Here is a 27089-nt window from a genome sequence, read left to right as displayed (position 1 = left end):
GGTCTAGCCTGCCATATAGGCATCGCCAGCGTGCCTTTAATCTGCCAAACGCACATTCAACTGTCATCCGGCACATACTCAGCCTGTTGTTGAACCTCTCCTTACTGCTGTCCAGGTGTTCCATATAAGGTTTCATGAACCACAGCCATAAAGGGTATGCCAGGTCTTCTGGGATCACTATGGGCATTTCAACATCCCCCACTATAATCTTTTGGTCTCGAAACGAAGTCCCCGATTGTAGCTTTCTGTACAGGCTAGTGTTCCTGAAGATGCATGGCTCATGCATCTTCCCGGACCACCCCGCGTTGTCGTCAGTGAAACACCTACGGTGATCCACAAGCGCTTGCAACACCATGGAGAAGTACCCTGTCCTATTGATGTATTCCATCGCAAGGTGGTCTGGTTCCAAAATTGGAACGTGTGCACCATCTATCACCCCTCCACAGTTAGGGAACCCCATTTCTGCAAAGCCGTCCACTATTTCATGCACATTTCCCAGAGTCATGGTCCTTCGTAGCAGGATGCAATTAATTGCCCTGAACACTTGCATTAATGCAGCCCCAATGGTCGACTTCCTGACTCCAAATTGATTCACGACTGATTGGTAGCAGTCTGGAGTCACCAGCTTCCATACAGCGATTGCCACATGTTTCTTTACTGAGAGGGCAGCTCTCATTCTGGTGTCCTTGTGCCACAGGTCTGTGGCGAGCTCCACACACAGTTCCAGGAAGTGGCTTTCCACATCCAAAAATTCTGTTGCCACTGCTCTTCATCCCACACCTGCATCGCAATACGATCCCACCATTCAGTTAGGTGAGCAGCTTGTTAGGTGAGCCCAAAAGTGATGATCTACCCTATGCAGCTGCTCTGTGAATGCCAAAAGTAATCTATGTCAGGTGCCTGAAAGCGTTCTTCAGTTCGGAACTTGACAATTAACTGAACTGCCATTCACAATTTCTTCATGACAGTTAACAGAGCATTGGAGAGCAGTGCGAGATCCATTTCTTCCCACAAAGATGCTGGGGTTCACAGCAGAGAATGACTGTTGCAAAAATGGCGCAAAAGAAAGCTGGACGCCCATGGACTGCTGGGACACAAAGCAATGCATCACAGGACATTAAGCCAGAGCCCAAGATGCACTGCAATCTGCTCTGCCTTCCCACATCACCTAGCAACAGAAGGTGTTGATGTGGACTGTGGGATAGGTACCCACAGTGCAATGCTCACACTGTTAAGGATGGTGCCCCCACTGTGGACATGCTCTGCCAACAGAGGGAGTAAGTGTGAATATGAGATTCTGATTTTTATTATGTCGAGTTTTGGGTGTCACCATCACTTTTGTTGACAAAAATTGGTCGTGTAGACATAGCCTGAGTCAGGTCACCTGGGCTCTGAAACTCACTGCTGCAGGTTCTGTTTTGCGGTTTAGACTTACCCTCAGCGGTCAGGTCAACTGACTGAAGCTTGCGCTACAGGGCTAGAAATAGCAACATAGACATTCCCACTCAGGCTGAAGCCCAGGCTCTGAAATCTGATGAGGGGTATGGGTCTCAGAGCCTGGGATCCAGCCCAAGCAGAAATGTCTATATTGCTATATTTAGCCCCGTGGCCCAAGTCCCATGAGCCTGAGTCAGTTGACCTGGGCTCTGAGACTCGCTGCTGTGAGTTTTTTGTTTTTAAACAGTGTATATGTACCCTTAATATTCTTTTCTCTCATTTATCTTTATTCTCACTGAATTTTTTGATGACGAAACACTGTTTATCACATGCTTTTCCCGTCTAAACTTTTATCTGGATTCGTGCCCTACCATTCTAAACGTTCCTTGTAGATTCCATGTGTCGGGTTATACCTTGTCTTAAAATTTATACAAGTCATCTCTCTCTCTTCAATTAAGCTTTTGTTATCTTCTGCCTTGATTTCTAGCTTATCTTCCTGGCTCTTTCTATAAATAACTAGCTTGTTGACAATTCTGCTGCCCACCTACTCAAACAATGTTTCTGCCATGACTCCCCACATTATCCAATCACCTGCCTACCAACCCCGCACCGCACACTAAGTTTAAGATGCTTGTTCTAACCTTCTTAGCCCTCCATCTAACTGGCCTGTTTCAGTTGGCCTGGTAGTTTGATGACACTGGCCTATCTCCAGTCTCTAATAATTGTATATATTCCCTCTCTATAGCTTCTATAGATAAGGCCTTGGAAAAGCTTCCTGCACTACTGTTCTTTTACTTACAGTTAGTTGGTAAAGCATGCCTATTCAGTGGAACAAGCAACCGTAACTGTTTTACACACTTTGTTTATAAACTTGTAGATTGATTGGTCTATCTTCAGTCAGCAAACCCCACTGGATTTTAAAGCCCTTATGGGAGAAGGGGCCACGACAATATTCTGCACCAACTCAACAAAAGCCTCATTCTGATGAGTATGTGTGTCTCTTCATTATGCACCTTTCAGATGTTACAATATTTCATTTTAGCCTTCATTTGCTGTTGTAGCCTCTGGAGAAAGCACTTACCTCCAGGATCAACTACCTTAGCTCATCTAACCTCACTTTAATTTGTCTGTAAGCTACTTGGGGCAGACCCCTTCCCCTATATTTACTCTGATGAAACAGCACATATTTTAATGGCACTATATAAATGATCTAAATAAAGACCCTTTAAAAAGGGATTGAGACTGTATAGATGTAATATTCCACTGACTCAAACCCTAGAAAGCAAGGAAATGTCCAGTTATGGGACACCTCTAATGCCCACAGAGGGCATATTTCCACTGAGGGCAACAGAGTCCACCGCCACAAGGATGATACCTCCAACTGATAAGGAGACATAACATTTATTTCCAGCACAGTATAATGCAAAATTTTAATTAGAATGCTCCCAAACACCTTGCGTGGAGAGAAAAGGAATCTGTCAAGTGCCATCTCTGCTCCACTGGGCCAGCTATGGCTGTCTAGATTGGAGAACCCTTTGTCGAAGATGCAGCACTTCAATTGAAGCTGAAGAACTCACAACACTGGAAATCAAAGCAGCTCTCAACTGGCAACCCTGGCTGGTATCACCCACAGACTCAGTCAGGGTTTACAGCATAGACAACCTTCTTATAGTTTCTTAACCTTAGAGCATAGTGGGGAGAGGATGGAGGGGAACTTCACGGAGAGCAGCCTGTAGCTTCAAAGCCATTGGAAAGACGAGCTAAGAGGCGGCCATCTTTACTGGGCAGCCTCAATTTCACATGACCATCAAAGCTCTCAAGTCTACTGCATTTTAGCTGAATCAGACTTCCAGTTTATGTGAGTGACAAATTCCCTAACAAAATACATTTTAGCACAGTGGAAGGTGCACTGAACTGGGAGGCAGGACACCAGGAGTTCACATTTCACCTCTTTTGATTGCTCTTATTTATATTTCTTTATATTTCTGTACATTTCACAGACCTATTATTGAGCAACCCCTATATTAAGAGACAGTCAAGTATCACTCACTCCGTTTTACAAATAAATTATCTGCAACATTGCAAAAGAAATGAAAATAGAACCAATGTACTTCTATGATTAACTTTCAGTCTCAGCCACTCACAGAAAGAATCTGTCAACTCTATAAGTGATTGTAATCAGTAAACCACTGTTCCAGAGCTAGGAACAAAGCCAGGGTTCCTGACATTCAGCACGTCTTGCAAATGGTTGTGAAATCCATTCAAAAATCCCCTTTGGTGGCTGAACCACACAGGGAACAGCTGCCTATGCTACTACTACCACCATCTTCCGTAGCTCAAGTGGTAGCGATATGGACTCAAGATCTGAATGTCTTGGGTTGAAACTCTACCGATGATCCATGTAGTGGTCCTTATAAGTGAACGTGATAAAATTCCTATTTTTCCAGTTCATTTTCTATTTTTTTAAATGTTTCATCTAATTTACAGAGTGAAGAACGATCTTAAAACAGGTTTTATATAAAAAATTATTATAATCTGAATTATGATGTGACACACAGCAAAACATAGGAGTTCACATTTCAGTCATTGGTCATACCTTTCAATTGCTTGTGTCAAAGACTGGTAGGTTTAAGGTTTGAAAAGCGTGATGGCCTTAGTGAAATGGCAGCCATATTTCCTAATGGTTGTCTATGGCTTCAAAGCCCAGTTGGAAACATTAGAAAATGGATGCTATTTTTATTAGGGTATCCCTCCCAATAGTAAAGTAGCGATCATCTTTACCTAGGACATAAACGCCTTTAATCCCACTTGGTAGCTGGAGTCCCACTGTAAATTATGGGAAATAGCTATTTTGAGTAAGAGAAAATTGTGAATATAACTGTAAAGCAAAACAAAGCTTAATAACTTTGCTGAATTACAATCTAACGTCTTCAAAATGAGCATTTGAAGGTATCTGGCAATATGTTTTATCTACATAGGAAGTCTGAAGAACAACAAACCAGCCATTAGTTAGTAAAAGAATTCTAAATAAAAGTTGCACGTTTTAAATTATGGGATTTATGCAATACACTTTCAGATTGTGTGGTGGGTGTATCTACAATTGTACACACAAAATGTATTACTAGATTAGCTTTCATTCACTAGTATATAACAAAACACATTCTCCATTATCAAAATGCACAAAATCTACCTTGGATCAGTGCAAGCCCAACTTCATGATATTCATATCTCTAAAATTCTCCTCATGTAAAAAAATTTTCACTTCAATCATTTATGCACAGGTTATAAACCCTTAACAAACAAATGTGGTTATAATTAAAATGTTGCAACTTGAACAATAACAGTGCAACAGAAAAAAAAAGAAAAAAAATATTAAAGTCACTTCTAGAGTACAGAGCTCAACTTATTTTAGGCTACAGACTAACATGCACTCACTGAGTAATGCCTCTGGGCAACATGATAAGCAACTTAGAACAAGAAGTTGTTTAACAGTCAACACCTTTAGAATATTTTATAGTTAATTTCTTTTAAGGAAGAACAAACCTGAGCCACTTTAACAGAATTTTGAGTAGAGCCACCAGCATGATATTCTACGTTGAACCTTTTCACAAGTTCTTCAAACCTGTAAGAAACCACCGGGGTAGGGGGGTGGGGGAGAAAAGGAGAGAGACAGAAAGGCAGTCAGATTCTGTAATTTTTCACAGTGAAAAACTATATAAGCATCTAAATTAGAAATGTATGAGATCAAGTTATTTGTAAACAGGAAATTCAGACATATTAGCTCTTTTACAAGGTGCTAGCTGAGAAAACGCAGACTAAAATAGCATGCATGCACAGTATGCGCACTAAGCAACTGGCTCAATGACAAAGCAAGTGATATCAACTTGATTTCACTCCCTTACAGTTGTATTGTAAGTCTAGAACATTTAAAGAATGTCTTAGGAATACAGCATCTGGAGCTTGTGCACGATGATAGTTAACTTTCAAGCTTCTAAAGTATATGCTCGCATGTAAAAGAAAAAAAATTAAAGGAAACCAATGAGGAGGTGCTGATTCACACTTCCTCTAGCTAAATACGTAACATAAAAGTTCAATAATAAAATAATAATAATAATAATAAGAAGAAGAAGATACTTTATCTGCTTTAAAACTTTAGTCAAATAGTGTGCACTCAAAATTTAAACAATATTTTAAAGCATGAATTTTTAACTTGTATTTGTCAGGTATTGGAACTTTATAAATAGATCTACTGCTAGTTTGAGAAAATCCGGATATAAAAAATAAGAATTGTAAAATGTGTGTAAATTGTGGAAGACCAGTTCTCTTTCAGTTTTCTAGTCCTCTAAGTTGGATCATTGTGTAAAAAATAAATTAATTAATATAAAAGCTCCGCTGTCCAAATGTTTTGAAAGAACACTTGGTTTCACTAGCAAAACCTATTTTCACAATATAAAAATATGTATAAAGACAGCTTGATTACTTTAAAAGGAAAAGTCACTGTTTTTAACATAACGTACATAACAATTATAAGTTAATAATGTCTGGTTCCACTAGTTAGATCTGGTGCATAGCTACCACTGAAACAATGAAAGGGACTTTGTTAAAAAATGCAGTGCAAGTTGAATTGTTTAAGTTCCAGAAAGATCGATAAATGGTCAGTACAAAAGTAATGTAAAATTCTAATTAGGTTTGGACTACCATCAAGAAAAATCCCAATATTCAAGAGAAATATAGTGAAACCTGTCTTAAGGGACCAACTAAAATAGTTTAACAGAAGTGGTCTTCTAATGAAGATGGAGCAGAATAGTATTCTATCCATTTGTGGATTCTTTGTGATAATCTCTGAAAATAGGAGGTTGACTAATAAGTGCATTCTCTTGCACAGGGGTTCTCAAACTGGGGGACGTGACCTCCCAGGGGTCATGAGGTTATTACCCAGGGGCCACGGGTGGTCAGCCTTCACCCTCAAACGCAGCTTCTCCTCCAGCATTTATAATAGCGTTAAATATACAAAAATGTGTTTTTAATTTATAAGGGGGTCGCACTCAGAGGCTTGCCATGTGAAAAGGGTCACCAATACAAAAGTGAGAACCACTACTCTTGCACACTGTATGAAAATTTATTTCATTTCAACTTATGCATGTTACTTTTCATGTGTCGCAGTCCTGATAGTTTTTTCATTATTGTCTCCTTGTTCATACAACAGAAAACACTTTCCCCTTGTTTTAATACATAAAATTTTTAAATAAGTTAGGCACCCATCCAACCTTACAATAAATACTAGTAGCAGAAAGCCTGTGCTGTCACAAGAATGTAATTCATTAAGTGAAGTGTGTAAAAAAAGCTGAAAATGGCTGAGAATTTAAAAATAGGATGGCAACACACTGTGAATCCAAGGGATGATTGAACAAGATGATATTATATTCAAAAAGAACTCTCAACCATGCTTGTAGCTGTTTCCATTTTTCACGCTGACTCAACTGACATTCTAGGCTACAAAGTGATTTGGGGGATTATTATGTGTGCTGGTTGTGTTGATTTGTGTAGTCTCTTTCACACAACCATTTCACTGGTTGTAGGCAAAATAGCTGCAGACTAAGGGTGGTGACTGGATGAGTTACCTCTGATATCACAATGGTCTAGGACAATGGTACCAAAACTTTACTTGTCATGCCCTCCCCCTTACTACTAGTGGAATCCTTCCGCACTCCCCCTCTACCATTACTGCACAGTTGGCTCAGCAAAGGAGTTTGTGCTGAAGCTGGAGCAAGAGACAGAGCTGGCCAGAGGGGGGGGGGGGGTGCTGAGAGGCAATGAGGGCAGAGCTTAACTGGGGATGGAGAAGGGGGTGGAGTGGAGTTGTGGCTGGGGCCAGAGCTGGGCACAGAGCAGGGGCAGAGCAGAGCTGCAGCTGGGTGGTGCTTCCTTCCCGCCCCCTGTGGGGGCTGCCCCAGGCCCTGCCACACACACCCCATTCCTCCACTCCCCCCTTGGGGGGCATGCCCCACAGTTTGGGGACTATTGATCTAGACATGGCATAAATACATGCCTACTGTAGCTTGTGGCAGAGCTCTGACCTTGTCCCCGTGGGTCCCACACTTCCAGGTAGTTTATGCTAGCTTCAGAGGCTCACTGCAACCCTCCACATAGCCCTTCTCTCTCTAGGGTCAGGGATACAGTCTACTGAGCCCTTTTCATCATAAGTCAGCAAGGAGGTCGGTGAGGGAACTCCCACAGTCTCTGTTGCTCCTATGGCCTCATACCAGAACAGTTTAGCCTCCTGGTCCTGACAGGGGCCTGTTCTCCCCCCGCAGGAGGTGTTTCTGTAGAGGTGGGTTGGGGGGAACCTGGGCCCCTACTCTGGGTTCCGGCCCAGGGACCCTAATGGTAGGAGCTGTTGGCAGCCAACCTTTCACTGCCAGAGTTGCTACATTTCCCTGGGCCACTTCCCCACAGCTCTCCTGCTTCTCCCCTCTTCACCCTTACCTTAGGGCTCCCTTACCAATGACTTGAGGGTGTCTTCATTAACCAGCCCTTCAGCCGCACTTCCTCTCCTCTAGCTCTCCCCTGCCTGACTAGAGTGAGCCCTTTTATAGTATCAGAGGGGCCTTAAGAGTCAGGTGGTCACATTAGCTTAATGGCCTCACCTGACTATTTGCAAGTTAATTGGAGTCAGGTGTTCTCATTAGCCTGGAGCAGCCTTTGCTCTGGTCAGTCAGGGAACAGAAAACTGTTAATCTAGTGGCCAGTATATCTGCCTTCTGCTACTCTGCTGTATCCAACTGGCCTGGATCTATCACAAGCTATACACTGCATGAGGGTAATTTGTAAAGTCAAAATGGCTGAAAACTTAAAAATTTGATCGTAACAGACCACGAAACCCAGTGATGAGTCAACCTGGACCTACTCTCAACATAAAGAGCTCTCAACCATGCTTGTGGCTGTTTCCATCACTTCACCCTGACTCAATGGACATTTTAGACTTCAGAGTGACTCACAAAATCTTACTATATAAATATAGATTACCTATAATACAACAATGAAAAAGGAATAAACGTCAGCCAGAAAAGTAACTATTAAAAAAAGGCATCTTCTTTCAACATATTTGCTAATGCCAAAACACAAATGCCAACGACCATGATCCAGATACAGTATATCTATCAGAAAGAGTTACATTCCATTCTGTCTTGTGCTCTATAACCATAAAGAAAAGGAGTACTTGTGGCACCTTAGAGACTAACCAATTTATTTGAGCATAAGCTTTTGTGAGCTACAGCTCACTTCATCGGATGCATACCAGCAAAGTATTCTTCATTTAGCTCTCCACCCACACTGCTCTCAGCAAGCTGCAGGACTCTTATCCCCATAAGGATATCTCAGGGAAGGAAGAGGAATATCATAACTTACTTTTAGTAGTAAGTTATTCCTCAATTAGTCCCACTGAAATCAACTGGACTTCTCAAGGCGTTAAATACTCCTTCTCACCCTGTACTCTATCTGTTTTCAGGTGTTGATGGGGTAATTGGGGTCTGACAGCTAGAACTAGATGCCCCATGAGAAGACTGCTGAAGTGTCATGGCTGACCAAAGTGAGGCTGGATGTGGCACTGAGTGATGGAGTCTGGAGTCGAACTAAGTTCTTGGGATGCTGAGTGGAACGAGGTCTCACAGGGAATCCCAACATCGTTGGTGCTGCTTCTGTAGTCCTTACTCTGGTAAAACTCACTTACAGGAAGTTCTTCCCAGGTCAACTAACACGGCTGCTACTCTGAAACCTGTCATTTATGATTGGCTACAAGCATTATCTCTAGTTTGAGAGCTGAAGTACAGTTGACCTGTACTTCAAATACATCATTCTGAATGGTCAGCTTAGCAATCTGCTGTACAAGTAAATAATCAAATATGGAATCCCACAATGTCATTTTATTACAGCCATACTAATATGAAAGTTACGCTTCCGGATGTTCATTATATTTATTTTCTTGGGTTGACAATCTCCTATAATAGATGGAAAACCTTGTTGCACAGCAGTTTTATCATACAATATCCAGAATAGAAACTTCCTATCCTATGACAGAGACCCATGTCACCTTAAATAAATAAATCATCATCAATAGGGTCTCTTGATTATTAGTATCTGTGCTGCTAAGAGGCTGCTGCTTCTGTTATGAAATCCATTCACAACTACTTTTATAAGCTGTTGTACCTTGATGATTCTACAATAGTTTCCTCTAAGTCACGTTTGCAAATTACTTTGAAAATGGAGGCATCAGCAATGACTATTAAGGTTGAGCTGAGATGTACATGGACATTAGATCTAAAATCCGAGGCTTACTTTTAAAATTTGGCACATTGACTTTTCATAGAAGAATTTTGTTTTCTAGTTTTGTTTTAATTTTATATTTGCACATACATATACACACACACACACACACACACACACAAAATTTAGCAATGTGGGGGCACAGGAAATATCTAAAAATGCTCACCTCTGCACCTTTGGTCCTGTTTTCCTTGCATTTTCTTTGAGTAACTTATCTCTTCAGTCTCTCACAAATAGGTTAAGTAGTGGAATTTAAAATATTAAAGGTTTTTAATTTCTTGCTATCATTTACCTTGTTTGAGGCTGGAGGACTACAACAAGAGAAAGGCAAAGGAGAGAAGTAGCACAGTTTAGTTCAACATTTTTGCCATTGTACTGAGAACTGAAAGAGTTGTATGGAGGATGGATTAGTGAAAGACTGAGCAGAGTTTCTATCTGACAAAGTGTATCTGCTATCACACATTTCAGTTTTCTGGAGAAGAGCCTGAAGAGAACTATTATAAGGAAAATGCTGGAAATGGAAAGTTATTCATTAATATTAAAGTAGTCAAAACTGTAGCTCCCACCACCCTTCATTCGAGAAGAGTACTGCCTATTCTATAATACTTACAACCAGTTATATAGTACATACCATTAAGTACTGGTGGAATTCAATCATTATCATCAAATAGTAGATCATGTACCGGAGTTAAGTTTCAACACTAAGTTGAATACAATTTAAGCTTCTATTAAAGTCCACTAATTGGGTCCAAGTTTACATCTCACTTTACAATATTACATATTTACACTCAAAAGCCTCAACTCGTTAAGCTCAAATTTAGCGACCGATATATAGGTTTTTTTGGTTTCACGTATTCTGTTTCAGTTTTGAAGTCTCTGTTAAAATACTTATCAAAACAATATTTTTCAGGATGGGGGGGGGGCAGGGAAAACACTACCTAAACCATATTATCCATCCTGTCACATACACACATACTTCTCTATAGCATATGACAGGGGACATAATTGTCCAATAATTACTCATGTACTTCAATACTCTGTTAAAGGTCAGAGTTATGATCTTTTTCTTTCCACAATGATTCTCCATTTCAAATGTTTGAATAATGAGATACCCATCCTAGCAAACTAACGACAGGCAGGCAATTAGAAAGAATCACAAACTAAATTACTACATATGCTTTTCACAGCCATCCACACTAGTAATTATCTACCAATTGTATACCAAGCAATTGCAACCTCTACTGATATCAAGTTGCTGAGGGAAAAAAGCAACAACAATATGTCTCATAACAACCACTTCACAAATAAAGAAATGCAACAACAACATGAACTAACAATGTTTCAGCAAGATTTATAAAATTAAATTTGTAAAATTAAATCTTACATTTTCTATCAGTTTAAACGCTTGGTACCCAATCCGTATGGTTAATTTTTATTTGTGTATCTATGAGCATAGCAATTAAAATATTAACTTCTTTACCAGAAAATACCTGCTACTACAACTGCCTTGGTGACTGAGAGGTAACTCAAGACTACTTGTATTAATATATACTAGATGCCCTACTGTCTCTCTTTATTTAGAGCTGTGACTTCTAGTGCATTTAATCACTTTATTCTGTGGTCTGTGTGATGAAGGTTTGGCTACAACGAGGATGGCTTCTAAACTAAAATAAATATGCAGTAACTGGCATCAGATAAAATATTGTCTTTAATATTTCAATCTCAAGGTGACAGCCAGCGGAGAGTAAAAAAATTACTTTCAATTATTTCATTGAATTAGGCATGTAGACAGTGAGACTTTGACTGCTGCCCTTCACTATTTCAATCAGAAGTATTTTAAAAAAACACCTCATTTCATCATGTTTTATATAACAAGGTCTTCAGGAGCCTTGGGTGAATATGTCAATTCAAAGAAAATGCAAGGAAATCCCTTTTGCTGACTGTCTTCAATATCATGATGTAAGGCTGATATCAATTAAATGTGTTAATTTATCCACAAGAGTCCATTAACCAACTACTGACCTGAAACTTAAGAATGACAACTGGATTTCATTTTTAAATTGAATTTTCATTTTTAAAAATTAACATTTGGACAGACAAAAAAAATCAGTACATGATCAAGGGAGCATGGGGAAACTTGCTGTGCCATTGTCCGCACTATACCTGGCCTACGAATAGGAAATTCCATGCCAGCACCTTTCAAGAGCGTTAAATTTGCTTTTCTATATATTTTTGTTTTAGGGGGGAAAAAAATCAACTGGAGCAACGATCTTTCAGGCCAGTGGATACCAAAGGCACCTTGTGTGTGTGCGCTGAGTGAACTGTTATCATGTCTGGGACAAATTCAAGAAAATTCGAACTTTATAAGCTAGACTAACATTGCTGTTTCTGGTTCTGCAACTGATGATCCTTCTGAATATTTCTGAAGTCTCTGGCATATCTGAGAACCCTGGTTCTTTTGTCGATCTTTGAACATACCATCACCTTCAACAATGCAATAAATCTCACCATCAGCACCATCCAGAAGGCCATGAGTTTGGTACCATAAATTTGATCATCATATTTTAGAGAAAACATGTTTGCAACAGTAGCAAAACATGTTTCTAGCTGTGGTACTGCTGATTAACAATAGCACTGACCAAAAAGAATGCAAGTATGTTACTGTTTTCATAAACAACATTGGCAATGACAGCACGTCTGTCACTTGTTTTGTAGAACTGAACTGCTAATAAAAGCTGATGCTGAAGGGTATATCTGAACAAGAGATTCACTTTTTAGGAGACTTGGAAAGCAGAAAAAGCAACTTAATAAGAGTACTGCAATTATTCAGATTTAATTTTTATATTGCAGTAGCTAGCACCTGGAAGCCACCCAGATCACAGCCCCATTGTGCAAGGTACCATTTTTAAAAACATTTGGGAAATGCCAGTCCTTGCCACAAAGATCTTACAGTCTAAAAATCGACTTGTGACAAAACCAAAAAGCAAGTCAGCCAAAGTTGGTATCCATTTATTGTCGTCTCATATCTTCTGTCTATCCTCACAGTGAAGTGTAAGACTGAATGGAAAGGGGTGTTCTTGTTGAGTTTAAAGTGCATTAACTTTCCGGAATGGAGTGTCTAAAAGAATACAAACAAGACAAAAGGTCCTAAGTGACTTTGGAACCTAAATCCCATTTTCAAAAGTGACTTAGGATCTTAGATCCCATTAACTTCCGAAGTCTCTTTTGAAAATGGGACTTGGAAGTTATAGACACACAATATGGCTGCCAACATGACTACACAAATCCTAATTTTATTTTGCTTAAATATGGGCTTGATTCTGTTATGCACATCTGTCTTGCACTAGCGTCAGTCCATTGACCTTAATACAATTACTCTTCATTTACATTATTGTGAGACCAAAATCAGGTCCTGTAAATCTAACATAGCAAACTCACTTAGGTATGAATTCCAGTCAAAATTATTTGTGGATTAGATGAGTAAAATTAGTTTTTTAACCATCAGTAAAACAATTTAACCATCTTCCTTTATTCACACATATTGTAACCATGGAATAATGATGATCCTCCTACCGCATATAGATTTATATCCTTCTGGATATTTATAGATAAGGTTACGTTTTTCAAAAGTGCTTAAATCCCATTTCAAAAGGGATTTAGGCACTTTGGAGCCCAAGTCTTATTGACCTCTGAAGTTGTATAAATGAGTATAAAAAACGGACCTAAAAACCATTCTACACAAGTTACACACAGAGAAAAAATGCCTGAGAGAAAGACACTGTTGATGCAGATGTCAAGGGCCACTTTATCTTCAAGAAGTAAAAAGAAATGTAGTTTCTTGTTTTTCAGCAAGATGGGTTTTCTTGGCTATTTTCTTAAGTATTTCCTTGTTACCCAGGATGACTCTATAGCACACACCAGCAGGAAGCCACATTTTAAAGATCAGCTGCCTAAAAGCTGCTGCAGATGAGGAGGGAAAAAGTGTATTTGCAACTGAAGGTGTTTTATTTGTTCATATGTTTTTTTCTGTTTATTTTGTATATTAGAAATTCAGGTCCTGGCTCACCTATTTTTCCCGGAGATTTTTAGTTAGATTATTCAAATTCTTTTGTTTGTTTTTGTTAACACAAACTGCCTGACAAGCAGTTAGGAGGAAAGATCTTTGTTAAAGGTTCAACATCCTTGCAACTTGCTGCTTTAATAAGACAGTAAAACAATTGTTTGGGTAATATATATTACATTTATCTCACCTTCTCTAGTTGCCTAACATTTTCAGTTGCAAGAACAGGTCATGCTAGACACAGATCTCAGTTTACTGTATAGTAGCAAGGAGAACCCGACTAACGTCCCAATGTCCTCATGTCTAATCTTACTATTTAGATTTTTTTTTAAAAGCCATTTAAATCTTCAGATGAGGCAATGAGTGACAGAATGTCTAAAGAATCAGCATTGTAAATCAAAGAAAAATTGCTTCAGAGTGAGATAACATTCCTACAAGAGCTATTTAAGTGCCACTAGAAAGTCGGCATTATGTGGCTTTTAGATAGTGTTACCATTTCCAGTTAAAAAAAAACTAGTTAAAAACAATTGCAAAATCTACTCATCCTATTTTTCAGTCAATACTTGGTATTTCCAGTTACTCATACATCTGGTGATCCTGTCATCATTCGTGTCCCAAGTTTAATAATTTCAGGATAGGCAGGTCCAATACAGCCAGAGTCTCACATAGACTATATAATTTACATACTGTACAGGAGACAGAAGTAATCAGTAATTACCACTTCTGTGAGAATAGAAAATCAATAAATTGTAATAACTGGAAATGAAATTTACAGATACAGTATTTCAATAACAAGAATTTTAATGTGTTGTTGAATATCTGAATTCACAGAGGAATGAAGGGTCATTATCTAAGTTCCCTCTTAGCTGTACAGCCGCTCAGCAGTCTATTAAGCGCCACACAGCAGCCTATTAAGCGCCACGCAGGGGTTCAGGGCTGTGGCAGGGAGAGAGGCCTCTCCCCCCAGCCCTGGACCTGCCGCAGCGGGGAGAGGCAACCCTCACCTGGCCCCAACCCAGTCCAGACCTGCCACAGCCGGGAAAGAGGCACTCCTTCCCAGGCCCCAACCCAGCCCGGCCTGGACCTGCCACGGCGGAGTGAGAGGCGCCTATCCCATGGCCCCAGCCCTGGAGCTGTCACAGCGGGGAGAAGCGCCTCTCCCTCCGAGCCCAGATGATGCAGCGGGGAGAGAGAGCTCGGAGGGGTCCTCTTTCCCTGCTGTAGCCCCAGGGCAACCTGTATCCCAAACCCCTCATCCCTGGCCCCACCCCAGAGCCTGCACCCCCAGCCACAGCCCTCACCCCTGCTGTACCCCAACCCTTTGCCCCAGCACCGAGCCCCCTCCTACACTCCAAACCCCTCAGCCTCACCCCCGCCACATGAATTTTGTTTTGTGCACCAATATGGAGGTGATGTGCACATAACAAAATTCATTCCACACATGCATGGGAAAAATTAGAGGGAACACTGGTTTTAATAACTGATTACTAAGAAATCAACTAAGACAGTTTTCCATATGGTGTTCATGAATAACAATGGACCAAAACTAGTTCTACAATTCAAGGTAAAAGTTTATTACCTTAACTGCAAGGTAATAATTAAGAAGTTTCTTCTTTTTTTCTCCTCTTTCTTTCTTTTTTAAAAGTAAAATACTACTGTACCGTGAAAGGTGGACATTTGATTTTTTTTTTTATATTCTAAGTAAGTAGAGAAGTTAATGACTATATTAAACTTTCAGCTTTGGGTTTCAGATTTTAAATTCTGTCTAAGACAAAAAGTTAAAACACATTAAATGAGTCCATCCCTAATCCTCTCTGGACTTTTGTCCACATCTCAAAATGATCTCAAAGCTTGTCACAACTGGCAGTCGCTGCTTAAGGAGAGGCCTGAAACAGCAAAAATGTTGCATTTCAGAACGGAGGTGCAATGGCAGAGCTACAAGGGAAAGTTTACATAGTACTTCGCTGGCTATGACTGGCTTTACCCAGTGCAACTAACTCCTGATTTTTCTATACACTAGATTGATCCAGAGTTAAAGTGAAAAAAAAACCAAGCAAACCTAGATTCATGTTGCAAAACAAACAAACATACCAAAAAAATAAAAAGATTTACCATTGGGTTCAGCTACCAGCATAGAAGAGTCAACTTATTTTAGGAATATGATGGATAAGTTACAGTTGAATGTAGCTGACTATGATCTTTTTCAGTGAAGTTCAAAAAACAATGACTCTTCATGGAAGTATTTACTACTGCAAACTAGAATTTCAGATTCAGTATTTTCCTAACCACCTCATCCAAACAAACAGCAAATTAAAAATAAATAAATAAATAAAATCAGTAATTCCAAACAGGTTAGGCTTATGAATACCAAATGTTAACAGAAGAAAGAGAAAAAATGCATAGGCAAATTGTAAGATTAATAGCTTTGAAATATTTTACCACAAATGTTCACAAGGTTGAAAAAAATGCACTTAAATGTCAGTTTGATAAAAGCCAAAAGAAGATTTTCCACATATGTTTGCATTTAAGCATAGTGAAACAAGATGAAAAAAAGTAACAGTCTTTCAAAAGTAAGGTTAAAACATCAGCTCTTAAGGATCATGATTTAAAGGCATTTCTCCAAGTTAATTTTTTTTCTTTCTTCAGTAGAAAGTCAGGCAGCTTTACATAAGTGTTCCTTGAAAAGCCCTAAAATATGAAGGCGCCTCTTTTTCTAAACTATTTGAATGTTCCCACACACACGCTCCACCCATGCATTCACCACATATCCTTGAAGATACACAGAATTGTGCTCAGAAATGTCAGGTAGAATTAAATAAAATTAATTGTTGAGATGTTGACACTATACAAGATGAAAAATTAAAAAGTAAATCAGTTATGTTTCCAAGTTATCAGAAAACAATCAAAATATTAGGCTTCTGCTTTTACTTATTGCAAAAGACACACTAATATATACTGTATATACATAGAGTACACGGCCATGGGCATGCACACATACACCTTGAACTTCTATCTACTATGTAATTAGATTAATAGTTTGCATTCCATAGTAATAGCATTTGACTTTCCCCCTCTTAAATCTGAAACAAATCGTTAAAAGGGATACATGCTCATAAAAACAAATAGTCTGTAGTTGATGGACTATACAACTAAGGAGCATCTAAGTAACAAGAAAGTGGTCTAAGGGAATGTTGTTGGACAGGAACATTAGAAACCTATAATCTTTATTGCATGTGACAACTATAAGTTTACTCACCTGTGCATATTCCACAGAACTGAGAAAGAAATATACATGAAATAAAGGGGATGAAAATTTAACTTTGTGCAAAATAATGAAAAACAGTGAAAATTCTGGTGAAGTCTTCAACTGAGTAGAAAACGAAGCATTTCCTTGTATCTAATGAATTCACTAGGAGCTTAAAATCCTATAGTTAGTACCTACACTTTCTTCTCTCTCAGGAGATTTTCCAAATGCTTTTCAGAGTCTCATCCACCCCACCAACAGACCCCATGTTACAACAGCTATAATTCCAATAACGGGGATGCATCAACAACATCCTTAAATCTGTCAGAGATGCTGCTTGCACAAAAGCAACACACACAGCACCGACGTGCACCCTTTCCCTCATACACAACCACTACCTTTCCCAAGATCAAAGGACAGTGCATCCACAGACGTGCACAGGCTGAAATTGCCCCATAACCTCAGCTGCATGGAACACAACGCCATCCACAGCCTCAGAAATAACTCTTACATTTTGTGGGTACAGACTAACATGGCTACCCCTCTGATACTTGGTAAAACAGAAATAGTAAAAACAAAAGCTTTATTTAATCAAAACATTTCCTCCTACATGGCTATAATTTTACAGTATTAAAACAATAGGCTAGGGCAAGATACAACAGTAAAATAACTGTACTATATTAAATATAGGTGGTGTGTGAAATGTTGAACTCAAACTTCAAATGTATTTGCAATAAACCTTTGTTCAAGTTAAACCTGCATTCATGAATCAACAGTAATTTGTTCAAGTCTTGTTGGCATCTAAGAACTTACAGTCAAAATTAGATATGAACGTTGTTGTTCTATTAGGCTCCTTTTCACTGGTGTATTACATATTATCTATGCTCACTAGAAAAAGTTATCTGAGTACTTTTAATATGACTACTAGTTCCATTTTCATTTCTTGCCAACTCCACGCAAACATGCACAAACCATGTGAACTGGTTCACAATGAGATTGGGCCATGGAAGAATTAGGTTAATTTGACTTTGGTCATCGAACAGGAGCGTTCATGTAAACTCTAAGGTTCTCTTATTTAAGGGTTTATGAACAAGTGTGACACAAAGCAAAAAACATACTTGGCAGTGGTACACAGAACTCTAGAAAAATACATCTGGGCACAGAACAGCCCGTTGGTTCTCAGCCCTGCCATTCTTGGCAGCACAAAGAGGACTTAAAGCTGCTTTAGGTAGATAGATAGGGATTAAGAAAAATTTTTAAAAAGCAAAGAAAAATAGAACGGCCATACTGGGTAAGACCAAAGGTTCATCTAGGTAGGTGGCCAATGCCAGGTGCCCCAGAGGGAATTAACAAAACAGACAATCATCAAGTAATCCATGCCCTGTCGCCCATTCCCAACTTCTGGCGAACAGGCTAGGGACACCATCCCTGTCCATCCTGGCTTATAGCCATTGATGGACCTATCCTCCATGAATTTATCTAGTTCTTTTTTTAATCTTGTTATAGTCTTGGCCTTCACAACATCCTCTGGCAGGGTGGATAAAAATCAATGATTTTTAAAAAAAAAAATCTGATTTTTTTTTTATTTAAATCAGATAATTTTTTTTTATAAAATGCTTTTTGTGGAAAAAACCTATCTAAAGATTGTTTTAATTAAGATATATCTTTGAGCTATAATGTCTCATCATGGAATACAGATTATAAATTCTAATTCTATGGTATGAGACCATATATTCATGTAATGTTTAAGAAAAGTTTTGTAAAAGAGTTCCAATAGTTCATGGATTACGGACCCAATCTTATGGGGTTCCAGGGGCTTCTATATAGATTATTTAGGTTAATCTTTCTATCTATTCAATAGTGCTCAGTCTAGAAGAGACCATCAGAGATGCTTAGTTTTGCAGGTCTCAAACGTGGATTTGTCTCTCCAGAGATAACATGCTTGTTAACAGCAAAAATATTTTTAAATAAATAATATAGAGAGGTGAGAAATAACAGACCTCAACCCTACTGTCCCTCTGCAAATTTGTGTACACAGAGTCAATCCCTTACCTCTCTCTAAAAGTGCAAAGTTTCAAAAAGTTCAATGAATAGATTATTGTTGGGGCAGAATAGATCTGGACAAGGAGAAGTCTGGAGATAAATGTGAGGCGGGAGGGACAGGCAGTAGAAACAAAAGCGAAACTGTTTGAGCATCATATTCCAGAAGTATTGAGGTCTTTCTGAGTGTAGCCTTCATTGATTTGAGATCTACCATACCATTCTCCCACTAGAAGGGAAAACCTATAATGGCAGCAGGCTGTAAAAGAGACCCAGTTTGGGAATATTTTAATGAAGTTCCTCTACCTGTGGGTAAGACAGGCATGCGTGCAAAATGCAAACAGCACAACAAAGAAATGCAAGGCCTGGTCGCCCGAATGAAACAACATCATGAGAAGTGTTCCTTCTCAGGAGGAAGCTGTGTTGACGATGAAAGGAACATCACTTTAAAAATGTATAGTGTGTATCTATCTCTGAGTTGTGAAGAATATGTATTAAGGTTATAACAACCAACAAGAATGCACTTTTATGTAGAAATTTATGATTAAATAGAGTCTTCCTGACTAGTGATCAAATCAATTTGATTTAAATTAAATCCACCCTATCCTCCGGCAAGGAGTTCCACAGGTTGACTGTGCATTGTGTGAAGAAATAGTTCCTTTTGTTTGTTTTAAACCTGCTGCCTATTAATTTCATTTGGTGACCCTTAGTTCTTGTGTTATGAGAAGGAGTAAATAACATTTCCCTATTTATTTTCTCCACCCCAGTCATGATTTTATAGACCTCTATCATATCCGCCCTTAGTAATCTCTTTTCAAAGCTGAAAAGTCCCCATTCTATTAATCTCTCCTTATAGGGAAGCTGTCCCACACCCCTAATAATTTTTGTTGCCCTTTTCTGAACCTTTTCCAATTCCAATATACCTTTTCTGAGATGGGGTGACCACATCTGCATGCAGTATTCAAGATGTGGGCGTACCATGGATTTATACAGAGGGAATATGATATTTTCTGTCTCATCATCTATCCCTTTCTTAATGATTCCAAACAGTCTGTTAGCTTTTTTGACTGCCGCTACACATCCATAGAGTGGATGTTTTCAGAAAACTATCCACAACAACTCCAAGATCTCTTTCTTGAGTGGTAACAGTTCATTTAGACCACATCATTTTATATGTATAGTTGGGACTATGTTTTCCAATGTGCATTACTTTGCATTTATCAACATTGAATTTCTTCTGCCATTTTGTTGCCCAATCACCCAGTTTTGTGTGATCCCTTTGTGGCTCTTCACAGTCTGCTTGAGACTAAAACGATCTTGAGTAGTTTTGTATCTGCAAATTTTGCCACCTCACTGCTTACCCCTTTTTCCAGATCATTTATGAATATGTTGAATAGTACTAGTCCCAGCACAGACCCCTGGGGGATACCAGTATTTACTTTTCTCCATTCTGAAAACTGACCATTTATTCTTACCCTTTGTTTCCCATCTTTTAACCAGTTCCCAATCCATGAGAGGATCTTCCCTCTTATCCTATGACAGCTTATTTTGCTTAAGAGACTTTGGTGAGGGACCTTATCAAAGGCTTTCTGAAAATCTAAGTACACAACATCCCCTGGATCACCCCCTCCAAGAATTCTAGTGGATTGGCAAGGCATGATTTCCCTTTACAAAAACCATGGACTCTTCCCCAACAAATTATGTTTATCTATGTGTCTGACAATTTTATTCTTTACTATAGTTTCAACCAGTTTGCCTGGTATTGAAAAGACCGTTACCTTTTCCGTAATTGGTGTTCTTCGAGATGTGGTGTTCATGTCCATTCAACTTAGGTGTGTGTGCTCGCCAGATGCACCAGTGCCAGAAGTTTTTCCCTCAGCAGTATCCATTGGGCTCTGGAGCCCCCTGGAGTGGCGCGCACATGCCACAGTATATAGTTCGCCACCGGCTCCCCCGCTCTCAGTTCCTTCTTGCCAGAAACTCCGACAATGGGAAGGATGGTGGGTTGTAGAATGGATATGAGCAACATGTTGAAGAACACCAGTTATGGAAAAGATAACTGTCTTTTATTCTTTGAGTGCTTGCTCATGTCGATTCAACTTAGATGACTCCCAAGCAGTTCCCCTTGGAGGCGGTTAGGAGTTCACGGATGTGTAGATTGCAACACAGTTCTGCCAAACCCAGTGTCGTTTCTGGCCTGCTGAGTGATGGCATAGTGCACATGTTCATGGCCCTCTAAGGACCACGTCACGGCTCAACAGATGTCCTGGATTGGGAAGTGTGCCAGGAAGACCGCTGAAGATGCCTGCACTCTCATCAAGTGGGCTCTGACAATCCTGCCAACTCATAGCAGATGCAAATGCAAGAGATGATCCAGTTAGAAATGCTCTGTGTGGACACTGGGAGGCCCTTCATTTTATCAGCTGTATAGATGAAAAGCTGAGTTGACTTACGGAAAGGCTTTATCTGATCTAGGTAGAAAGCCAGGACCCTTCTTACATCCATAGCATAAAGGCGCCTCTCTTCGCCAGTCTCATAGGGCTTGGGGCATAAGACTGGAAGGAGGATGTCCTGGCTTACGTGGAAAGTAGACACCACCTTGGGAATGAAGGCCGGGTGGGGCCGGAGCTGAACCTTGTCCTTATAGAAGACTGTGTATGGTGGTTCTGAGGTCAGGGCTCGCAGCTTGGAGACTCGCCTCGCCAACATCACTCCTACCAGGAAAGCTACCTTCCATGATAGGTGAGACAGGGAGCATGAGGCCAAAGGCTCAAAGGGTGGGCCTGTGAGACTGGACAGACCCAGATCTCAGTTGAGATCTCACTGAGGGACCAGGGACCGAACTTGTGGAAAAAGTCTCAAGACCTCTGAGGAACCTGACCATTATGTCATGGGAGAACACCATCTGCCCCTGGATTGGTGGATGAAAGGCGGAAATGGCTGCCAGATGCACCCTGATATAGGAGTGTGCCAGGCCCTGGTTCCTCAAATGAAGCAGGTAGTCTAAGATCGACTGCACAGAAGACTAAGAAAGGGAGATGCCTCGTTCGGCCACCCAGCAGGAGAACCTCGTCCACTTTGCCAGGTAAGTCTGTCTAGTCAAGAGCTTTCTACTCTCCAGAGGACCCTTTGAACAGGCCTATTCCTCAGGGTCCAGCCACTCAACATCTATGCCATGAGGAGGAGGGGTGTGAGGCTGGGATGCAAGAGTCGACCGTGATCCTGTGACAGCAGGTCCGGTCGGTTTGGCAGGGGCCACAGAGGGATAGCTACCAGGCTCAACAGCGTCCTGAACCAGTGCTGGCAAGGCCACACCGGGGCGATCGTGATAACCTGAGCCTTGTCGCTCTTGATATTTGCTAGGACCTTGCTGATGAGCAGAATCAGAGGAAACGCATAAATCAGGCTTTCTGTCCATGACAGGAGGAAGGCATTGGAGAGGGTGCCCTTGCCCAAACCCCATCTGGACCAAAACATGTGGCAACTCCTGTTCTGCCTTGTGGTGAACAAGTCCACTTGGGGAGTTCCCCACCACTGGAAGATCATGCCGGCTACTTCTGGGTGGAGCACCCAATTGCAGTGAGAGGAGTCCCTGCTTAGATGATCTGCTAGCATGTTCTTGACCCCCAGAAGGTGACACGCTCCTAGGTGGATTCCGTGGTTGATGCAGAAGCCCCAGAGACAGAGTGCCACCTGGCAGACGGCCGAGGATAGTGCTCCCCCTTGTCCGTTGATGTAGAACATCAAGGCTGTGTTGGCTGTCAAGACTCTGAACACTCTGCCTGACGGGTGAGGTACCCTGTGCCAGATGTCCTGAGTTCCTTGATGTTTATGTGTAGCATCATTTCCTCTGGGGACTACATACCCTGGGTCTGGAGAGTGCTGAGGTGCACCCCCCAGCCCAGGTCTGAAGCATCTAAAACCAACTCCACTGAGTGAGGAGTGCTGACAAAGGGAACTCTTTCCAGGACTTTCCCAGGGTCAGTCCACCATTGCAGTGAAGTAAGTATCGACGCAGGGATGGTAACGACCTTTTCCAGGTGGTCCCCAGACTGGGAGTAGACCGTCGCCAGTCATTGCCGCAGGGATCGCCTCCGTAGCCTGGCGTGGCACACCACATATGTGCATGCTGCCATCTGACTTCGGAGGTGCAGGCAAACCCTGGCAGTAGTCAGGAGGAATGCAGAGACCTCTGTGATGAGGTCCATCAATGCCCTGAATCTCTCCAGTGGCAGAGATGCCCTGGCGCAGGTCAAGTTGAGCACCACTCCAATGAACTCTATCCTCTGTACCAGAACTAACGTGGATTTTTTGTTGTTTACCAAAAAACAAGACAACAGGCCGAGACAACAGCAAGTGGCCAACAGCATCGTGACATCCCTTGGACCCGGGACCTGGAGCTGCCTTTGACTAGCCAGACGTCGAGGTATGGGTAGATCTGTAGACCCGGATGTCGGAGGTAAGCAGCTACCACTGACATGCACTTGGTAAATAACTGTGGTGCTGTTGCTGGGCCAAACGGGAGGACCACAAACTGACAGTGGTTGGGACCTACCATAAACTGGAGGAAGTGTCTGTATTCCTCGAAGATGGCGATCTGATGTATGCATTTTTCTGATCGAGGGTGGCGTCTCCCAGATCCTCCAGATCCAGGGAGGGGATAATGGTGGCCAGGGAGACCATGCAGAACTTCAGCTTTGCTAGGAAGCAGCTCAAGTCTTGCAGGTCCAGGATAGGTCGCTGACCACCCTTGGCCTTTGGGATTAAAAAGTAATGGGAATAGAACCCCTTGTTCCTGTACTCTGGAGAAAGAGTCTCCACCACACCAAACTGCAGTAACCCCTTTGCCTCCTGTGCAAGGATACTCTCGTGAGAAGGGTCCCTGAAGAGCGACAGGGAAAGGGGGTGGGAAGGAGGTGTAGAAAGCAACTGAAGGGTGTAACCCCATGCCACCGTACTGGAGGACCCATCGGTCCAATATTACAGATACCCATGCAGGGAGGAAAGGAGAAAAGTGGTTGGCAAAAATAGGAGACAAAGTATCCTGGGAACAGACCGGTAGGTCGCCCTCGGGCGTAACCTCAAAATGAGCGCTTGCCCACCTGCTTATTGCTGGTTGGGCTCGACTGAGAAGCCTGAGGAGGCTGGTGGCTAGGACGCCGCTTGTAGTCTCTGGATTTTCCTACAGGGAAGCTCCTGGCAAGGGGGGCTCCCTTGGCCATGAGGCTGCTGTGGCTTGAACCGCTTGCAGGCAGGGCTGGGAACATATAGGCCCAACATTTTAAGGGTCGTGTGGGAGTCCTTGAGGCCATGGAGCTTATTGTCTATCTGTTCTGCAAACAGGGCTTGCCCATTGAAGGGAAGGGCTTGCATCGATTGCTGAGCCTCCATGGACAAACCAGAGTTGAGCAGCCAGGATGCCTGGCACATAGCGACGGCTGAGCCCCTGGTTCAGGCAGCAGTGTCCGCTGCATCTGACATTGCCTGGAGTGTCGTGCCCTCCTCCATAATTGCCCGGAACTCCTACCTAGAAGCCTCAGGAAGGAGGCTTGGCCATGGCTTGCCACATGTTAAAGTCACAGCGTCCCAAGAGGGCCTGTTGGTTGGCCACCCTCAACTGGAGACTAGAGGCTGAATAAATCTTAAACCCAAACAAGTGTTGTCTCTTGGAGCCTTTATTCTTATGGGTAACCTGTCGCTCACTGTGGTTAACCACCTCCACCACTATAGAATTGGGACCCGGGTGGGTGTACAGGTACTCGTGGCCTTTGGATGGCACAACGTACCTGCGCTCAGCCCTCTTGGAGGTAGGGAGCAAGGAGGAAGGAGTTTGCCACAGGGCTTTGGTGATCTTTCAAACCCCTTCATGAAGGGGCAAAGTCACCCTGGCCAATGCTGTGGAGCAGAGGACATCAAAGAGAGAGTCTGAGGGCTCCTTTAACAACTCCGCCTGAACCCCCAGGTTGGCAGTGCCCCTCTTCAGTAGTTCCTGGTGCACTTTAGCATCATCCAGAGGAACCGGGGGGGGGGGGCCCATTATAGCCTCATCTGGCAACGACAAGGAAGATACCAGTGCCGTAGGGTCCTCCACAACCACTGGTGGCCCAGTGGCTTGTTCCCATACTCCTTCTTGGACCTGCAGGATCTTTGTGCCCAAGGCTTCGTGCACCGGAGGAGGGTGGGAGAGAGAGGCAGCTGGTCTCACTGAGGCTCCGGACACCAAGATGGCGGCCTGGGAGGGCTGGGTGAACCTCCACAGGTTTCATGGGTACCATGGTGCCGGCCACTGGGCCGGATGCCACGGGACCGGTTTCAGTGCCAACAATGTAGCTGGTACTGCTGGTACCGGAGCTTGTTCTGCCATCAGGGAACCTTGCTCCAAACCAGAGCAGGACCCTGAGCGGTTGCTCCCAGGCAACTGATCACTCCGCCTGGAGTCCAATCTGGAATGGGGTCTTGGCGACCAGCAGCGCTTGATGGATCCGCGATGGCCAAGAGTTGGCTATCTATGTCTTGCGCTTGACAAACGGTACTGGGATGAAGAGCGGGACGGGGAATCGGAACAGGCCTGGTGCCAGTACGGGCCCTCACGCGGTGATGCCCTCCGAAGGGATCAGTGATGGTAGCTTTGATCCCTTGATTGGTCCCTAGAGCAGTACCACCATCTTGGAGATACTGGGTGCTGCGCCTTGAGCCTCTCTGCCCATGCCCAAGGTCCGGGGACTGAATGGAGCTGCGCTGCATCTGCCTTTCACAGTCGTGGCAGAGACGGGAGGTTGAGCGCTGGCGTGATGTGCCCCGCGACAGGGAATGGTGACACTGAGATGGGGATCACAGCAGTCCGAACGCGGGTTTACCCCGTGACCAGTGAACCATGGGAGCCGGTGTGGGCGGCACCCAGAGGGACATGAACTCCTACGCCACCTGCAGGGCCTCAGGCATGTACAGTACCCGGAACTGACGGAGGCCTCTGCCAATATCCGGGGAGGTTGGTGGGGAGCGGGCTGGGCTACACCGCTCAACCAGAGTTTGGGCCCAAGATCCCGACAGGGTGACGAGTTGCCTCGCACGGGACCTTGCTCGCACCGTGTCTTATCCTTTCCCTTGTAGGAGGTTGGAGACTGACCTTGCAACGTCTTCTTGGCCGGAGCCACACATGGGGACTGGTGCCAGCCAGCGGACGGTCCTGGTGGGGAACTGCGTACCGAGGTCACAGTGCTTGGCGCTGAGTCGGAGCGTTGCTCCGGTGCTGGGGTGTGGGCCGACTCCATAAGGAGCACTCTTAAATGAATATCGTGCTCCTTCTTAGTCCTTGGCTTGAAGGACTTGCACTTTTCACTAATGTGTCCAAGACAGCTGCTGTGTGGTTCACTAATGGGCATGGGCCTCTTGAAGTAACCACAGGGCTTAAAGCATGGGAACCAGGGCATTCCCCATCCCGTGGCAAAGTCCCGCTCAGGACCTATGAAGTCTCTAACTATAGCTAAGGGATTTACTAACACTAATTGGCAACTATACACGTTCAAATACAAGGATTAACGAGTTAGTACGAACAAGAATGCAACAGCGCTAGCTGAAGCAGCAACAGTTCCAGCACCGTCACTGGCGGCAAGAAGGAACTGAGGGTGGGGGGACCGGTGGCGCCCTATATATTGCGGCATGTGCCCGCCACTACAGGGGGTGCCAGAGCTGGTCCCCTATGGATACTGCTGAGGGGAAAACTTTCGGCACCGGTGCATGTGGTGAGCACACACTCCTAAGTTGAATGGTCATGAGGAAGCACTCGAAAAAGTCAGGTTTACCAATCTGTAATTGTCGGGATCGCCTCTGGAGCCCTTTTTAAAAATTGGTGTCATATTAGCTCATTTAGTACAGAAGCTGGTTAAAATGATAGGTTACAAACCAACCATTAGTAGTTCTGCAATTTCACATTTGAGTTCCTTCAGAACTCTTGGGTAAATAGCATCTGGTCCTGGTGACTTACTG

The 27089-nt window shown here is 42.5% G+C and overlaps 1 protein-coding gene across 3 annotated transcripts in view; it reads right to left on the bottom strand.

Moving 5' to 3' along the window:
- Nucleotides 1-27089, bottom strand: part of ADK (adenosine kinase) — a 564182-nt gene that overhangs the window by 375738 nt on the left and 161355 nt on the right. For all 3 annotated transcript variants that reach the window (XM_077821816.1, XM_077821814.1, XM_077821815.1), the window contains exon 4: nt 4981-5059. In XM_077821816.1, coding sequence (XP_077677942.1) covers nt 4981-5059 — 79 coding nt within the window. The remainder of the gene's footprint in view (nt 1-4980; nt 5060-27089) is intronic.

The sequence above is a fragment of the Eretmochelys imbricata genome, chromosome 7, assembly GCF_965152235.1.
Source record: "Eretmochelys imbricata isolate rEreImb1 chromosome 7, rEreImb1.hap1, whole genome shotgun sequence".
In the NCBI taxonomy this organism is placed as follows: Eukaryota; Metazoa; Chordata; order Testudines; family Cheloniidae; genus Eretmochelys; species Eretmochelys imbricata.
The sequence above is the reverse complement of the archived record's forward strand: the minus strand, read 5'-3'. Positions and strand labels throughout refer to the sequence as shown.